General features: G+C 43.8%; 1 protein-coding gene across 1 annotated transcript in view; it reads right to left on the bottom strand.

The window, feature by feature from the left end:
- Window positions 1–2,015: 2,015 nt before the first annotated feature.
- Window positions 2,016–6,311, bottom strand: part of FAM184B (family with sequence similarity 184 member B) — a gene marked incomplete at both ends in the record, with an annotated part of 91,759 nt that continues 87,463 nt past the window's right edge. The window contains 4 exons of the mRNA XM_080930227.1: window positions 2,016–2,109; window positions 3,485–3,684; window positions 4,677–4,781; window positions 6,093–6,210. Of these exons, the coding sequence (XP_080786353.1) occupies window positions 2,016–2,109; window positions 3,485–3,684; window positions 4,677–4,781; window positions 6,093–6,210 (517 nt within the window). The remainder of the gene's footprint in view (window positions 2,110–3,484; window positions 3,685–4,676; window positions 4,782–6,092; window positions 6,211–6,311) is intronic.

Here is a 6,311-nt window from a genome sequence, read left to right as displayed (position 1 = left end):
CACACAATAGTCTTATTGAGGCACATACTCACCCAAAACAAAGTTACCATGTCATTCAAAACACCTGACATCTTGCAGGATGAAATGTTTGACCTTTACCCCCTTTGATTGTTAATATTACCAACTTGACAGGATGTAGTCTCACCTAGGAGACAGACCCCTTGGCATCTTCAAAGAAGTTTCTTCTCGTTGTGTGGGTAGAGGTGGGTCAGCCCACCATACGTGTGGGCAGCATCATTCCAAGGGCTGCGGTTCAGTACTGAATAAACAGTGGGATAGGCATCAGTATTCTTTGCTCTCTGCTTCCCTTCTGGACAGTGACCAACTGCTTCAGCTCAGTCCTTCCCAGCCATGGTGGACCGAACCACCAGAACCTTGAGCCATGATAAACTTTGAGGGTTTTTTGTTAGGTATTTGGTCTCAGCAGCAAGAATGTGTAGAGGGCGGCAGAAAAGCACCAAGTGCTGAGAAATGCCCAAATCAAAAAAAAGCCACACCCACCCATAGTGCTCCAATAAAACACAGTGCCCACTGCTTACTGGCAAATATTGGAACTTACGGAAATCAGACTGGGCATTTCCTAATCCAAAAATCCAAATGCTCCCAGATCTAAAGTTTTCCAATATTGACCTGACACCATAAGTGGAAACTTTCATACTTTGAGTAAAAATGCAGGTATACCAAGGAATGAACAAGGTGGATATAGTAATATAAGGGAATATGTTTAGACTTTGGTCTTGGGTTCCAGCTGGGTATGGTGGAACACAGGTGGGAGGCAGAGATGGGAAAATCTTGAGTTTGAGGCCATCTTGGTCTATATTATATAGTGAGTTCTGGGCACAGTGAGATCCTGCCTCCAAGCAAATACCAACAAAAGATTCTATGGGCAAGGCAGCTCGGTAGTAGAGCATTGGCCTAGCATGCTCAAGATCCTGGGTTCTATATCTAGTACTACCAATAAAAAAAGGTTTTAACATTTGAAAGTGCTTAATAAACCAGGTGGTGGTAGTGCGGAAGCAGAGGCAGACATTTTTCTTTTTATTGTCCAGTTCAGAGTTTTATTATTCAAAGAGCAAAAAATTTGACAATGCATAGAATTGACATCTGTTGATAAGCCACTTGCTGGGCAGCACCAGAGAGAAGACTACCCACTAGAAGTTGTGTCAGAGGGTAAGAGAGTGCAGCTTCAGCACCATGGGCAGTTCCCTGCTCTCCTGGGAGACCATGCAGTGGGGAGGCCATACGTGCATCTGAGACTGGAAACACAGATGCAAAGAACAGGTCCAGCAATCGTTGACATCAGAGAACAGACAGTATAGAAACCTTCGCGAGGACTTAGCACAACAGTCATTGGAGCTGAGATGTGTAACAGGAGGTACAGTTGTTCACCGAGCATTCCGATTCAGTATGCTGCTTGGGCCTGTGAAGTCCTGTTTGAGGTAGGTGTTGTCCCTCTGTTGTCTGTGGCCTGTGCCCGCCCTTGGAAGTCAAAACATGCAGTCCAAGCATGCTGCAGTCCGTTCCTGGTAGGTTTGGTGTTTTGTCCTCATTGACTTATATATCGAACTTTTATTCCTCTTCATATTGAGGTTAGATGTGCATTTAGAATTATATATGATATGCTCATATATACACATTGCATATATATAATCATAACTTTGGAGATGACCAAGAAAAAGATAAAATGCTTTTAGAGCAGACCATGGCAGTCACAAGTCTCACCAACTGGAGTATGACATTACAGGCACTGGGGATACAATGAGTTTGGCCATCAGAGATTAATATTTTCCTAGGGGTGCTTGTTAATAACTGGCTTGTTTCATCTTTAGCAATAAGCATCCTTACATAAGCAGGTGTCACAATGAAGCTGAAATGTTATGCCACACTTGTTTTAGCTATCCATCGCACATGAGTCATTACCAGCTAGTTACCTGGTCCGGTGGTTTTAATTTATTCCTTCAGATGATTGAAATGGCTTTCTAATGTCCTCCCTTGAACAGATCCGAAAGATCAGTTTAGAATGAAAAGTACTTGGTGAACCATTCCTGATGTGGAGAGCCTTGCTTCTGTGGGACTTCTTTGGGTTGGGCTGGTTCTCCATCTTGGGCCCTTAAAAAATGAAACTTATTCAGTAAAGAACAATACTGTACCATCTTTCCTGGAGAAGCTAAGTGCTTGTTATCATTTCAAAAGATACCAGATGGTGACCAGCTACATTGGCAGCTGGAAGCCGGTTATCAAGGGTGAGTGGGAGGGACTGTTTAGTTCTTGTTTTAACCGCCACGGGCTCTCCAGTCACTGATGACTTGGTGGTTATGATACTGATGAGATGCATTTGTAGCATCTGTCATCTATTTTAGGCACAAATCAGCCAAGTTAAAAAATAACACGATGTTCCAATGTGAGTGAGTCTTCCGTAGAATATAACTTTAGAGCATTTTAATGAGGCTATGAAATTTGCCCACTAGGTCAAAAGAAAGAGCAGGCAATGGAACTGTCACCTAGTCACTCCGCATTGGTGAAGCTTCATATCAAATAGCAGCCTGCCAAAGCCTGAGGACCTGAGTTTGGTCCAAAGAAAGTTGTCCTCTGATCTCAATGTGTGTGCTTTGACAGATGCTGTGCCCCGAACGAGTAATTATTTTTTTGAGACAGGTCTTACGTTGTTGCTGTGACTAGAATGTACTATGTAGACTGCTGGCCTAGAAATCATAGAGATTCACTTGCCTCTGCCTCCAGAGTGCTGGGATTAAAGGCATGCACCACTGCACCCGACTTATAAGTACTGTTACTAAAACAAAACAAACAATGAATAGCTTGAAGCAGAGGAGCCTATTGATGAGAGTCAGGGGCTGGTGAACCAGAGTGCTTTGCTCTAGGCCTTTTTCCTCAGGCAGGGCCCAAAGGGGCGACATTCATTCAGGGGTGGCAAGTGAGTTCTTATGGCTCAACATTTCTCTGCCTCCCCTCCAGTTTAATGAAAGAAAGGCTTGATAAGGAAAATTAGTAAAAAGGTGAACACTCACACACCTCTGGTAGGAAAGCACATGACAAGGGAAAGTGAGACAAGGGCATCAGACAGCATCACTCAGCCTCACTCACCGAGAGGCTCGAACTGCTTCAGTAATGCCAAATCACACTGCAAAGTAGCCCTAGCTCTAACACGCTTCTGTGTCAGCTGTGAGGGTAGGAATACCTTTAATTCCTTCAGTCACACCAATCTGATCAGGCAGCTACTATATGCACTTCTAACATAGTAAGACAGGGAACTTTAGAGGTCACCTGCCCAAGACCACACAGCCAAGAAAAGTGGGTTTTAAATACAGATCTTACCTGATGTCATAAAATTAGTCCTTCTAAATGGCTAGGCTGTCACTGTTCCCGAGGCTGAACTTCCTTCTCTTCAGATCAGATGCCCAAGAAGACCCCAATTTCTTTCCTGTCCTTGGAGAAAGAGAAACACCTTCACCTGCTAGACACATACCTGGTGGCAGTTTTCCCATCTAGTAACTGGGTGGGTTTGTAAGGCTGGCCACAGCTGGAGCTTGGGTCGAGACTCGGTGACTTAGTTATGGGAGGGGCATTGATCCTGGAGCTCAGATCTCCGCTCAGAAAGTTCTTTGCATAGGAGGCAAGGTTTGGCACACTGACCACTCGGCTGGGTACTTCCTCCATCTTCTTTTTCTGTTTGTGTTAAAGAAAAGGTGTCAGTGCTTAACCCAGGATAGCATTATTATAAACGCAGATAGGCTCACCCAACCCAAATAACAAAAGAAGCAACAATCCTATGCATATACTAAAATACTGTTTTAATATTATTGGGGGAGGCGGGGAGGCCTTTAATATCAACACTCAGGAAGCAGAGGCAAGCAGATCTCTGTGAGTTTAATCCTAGCATGATTTACACTGAGTTCTAGACCAGCCAGGGTTATATAGTGAAACCGTGTCTCAATTGCTGTAATTTTAAAATTGATTTTATTGCAGTCCTGGAAATGGGACCCAGGGCTTCAAGCTTGCAGACAGCTATTATTCCACTAAACCATGTTCCCTGCCCGTCAAACCATTTTCTTCTCCTGTCTTTATTTTGCAACCTAAAACAAAACATTTAGGATCTCTATCCAACACTTGAGGAAAATGTCTTGTAACATTTTTTAATATTTCAGAGGCCGTATAATAGCAGGGCCCGGCCTTGCCTTATTTTCAACTTCATCTTCAGCCTCTAAAGTGCAAGTCACATCACTACGATAGAGGGATAAAGTAAAACCCACGAATGAGATGTTGTCGGGTTCAGTCTAGGTCTGTTACTTTGTGAGCTATGAAATGCTGATTCTTTTCAACTTCAGGGATCTGGTGATAGGAGATGAGAGAGTTCTTACAAACATGCTTGTCATCATTATGAAGCCCACACGAATTATAGAGAAACAACGGGGAAAAGTGGGATATTCTCTCTGGTCATCTGGATGGAGAGAATATTATTAGTGACATATATTTGCTTTTGAAAGTACTAAGGTTCATAGACGAGTCACACGTAGTCTCTCAGTTGGCACTGTAGACTTCTTCCCAGGGGTTTTCCCAGTGACTATATCACTGAATGACCTCCAGCCCATCAACATGCTGCAGCTACTCTCGGGAGAACAGAAACGTGCAGATTGCACGATGTGCTAAAATTGATTTACCTTCATGGAAGGGGTCAAGTATCCTGGGTGAGGATTGAAAGAGAAGGACCGATTCCGATGGGACACTGCACTGGGGAAGGCTGCGTAGTGAAATCTTCTCTCTTCCTGGAAAACCAAGGCAATCAGGTCTTAAAGAGCTTGGGCATGGGCCACTGGCTTTGTCCAGATGGCAGGAGGACAGGAGACAGAAGGAAAGCCCTGGGGAAGGAGGGTGGGTGAGTGGCAGCGAAACAGCCAGTCACGGGAACACCTAAGAAGCATCTCATCTCTGGGGCTTCATCTTAGCAGGCAAGGAAAGGGCACGGTGCCTCAGCAAGTAAACTCACCTAACTCTCCTGAGTGCCTGAAAGGAAAATCTAGTACAAAAGTTAATTAATCAAAGAAAACTCTTCCCATATTCAAACATTTCCACCTTTCTTTCCCTTGCATTTGTTTGGAACAGGGTCTCATGTATTCTCATCTATTCCAAGCTGGCCTAAAACTATTTAGTCAAGGATGAGCATCGCCTTGAACTTCTGATCTTTTTCTGACTCCTAAGAACTGGTATTTCAAGTATGTGCTACCCACACTTGTTTTGTGTGGGTAAGAACTGAACCGCCAATGGGGGGGGGGTACCAGGAACTGAACTTGGACCCTCTGGAAGAGCAGCGGGTATTCTTAACCTGAGCAATTATTTTTTTTAAGATAATTGTAAGTGGGGTTAGAGATAGAACACTTACTGCTCTTCCCGAAGACCTGAGTGCAGTTCATAAATGCCTGTAAGCTCAGGGGGGTCTGACAATATATTCGGGCCTCCAAAGGCACCTGTGTACATGCAGTACACACAGACACACACACACACACACACACACACACACACACACACAAATAAAAACTTGTAAAGACAATTATAATATCTTCCTGTACTTACCAGGGGAGCAGTTATTCCTTATTAATATAATTCTATGAGTCAAAGGCAGATCAAGGAGAAAGATAGTCCTAAGGAAGAGCATCCGGTCTTGGTGGTTTTGAGGTACAGAATTAAAGGAGTTGGAAATGATTTATCAAGAGGTCTAGGGAATAGGTTTGCTAACTAGAAAGTGAATGGCTGATCTTAGAAAAAGATCAACAATGGTAAATTTGAGTAATCCTATTCAAATTCCAAGGTAAGTAAACAGATTTTTTATCAAATTGTTTTTGTAGGTTGAAAATAGAATCAACATCAAACAAATGCTGCTAAACCTGGGAAGAGGATGGCTTTTTTCTTTGTATCTTTTTTTTTTTTTTTTTTTTTTGGTGTGAATACTTCTTAGTAATAGGGGCAAATAATGAGGGAGTGACAGTCAACATTTTAGGCAGCTATAGAAACGCCAGGTTCAAAGCCAGCGCCCGTACTGTGCGTTTGGGCAGCATCTCCCCTCGCAGCCTTGGCCTCACCGTGAGCTGCCTGATGATGTCCTCTCTCTCCTTCAGGCGTGTCTGTAGGCGGCCTATGAGCTGCAGATCCTCCGGCCGTGAAGTTCCTTTTCCTGCCTTCTCTCCGCAGTCTTTTAGCCTGTTTAAAGTATGCCGTCAGGGAGACTGTGCGCTTAGGATTGCCATCCTGGTCTGCCTCCTGTCAGTTCTCTCATTCCTTCAAGACTAAGGATGTGTGCA

The sequence above is a fragment of the Micromys minutus genome (assembly GCF_963924665.1).
Source record: "Micromys minutus genome assembly, chromosome: 1".
Lineage (NCBI taxonomy): Eukaryota > Metazoa > Chordata > Mammalia > Rodentia > Muridae > Micromys > Micromys minutus.
This window is presented reverse-complemented; position numbering and strand designations above follow the sequence as displayed.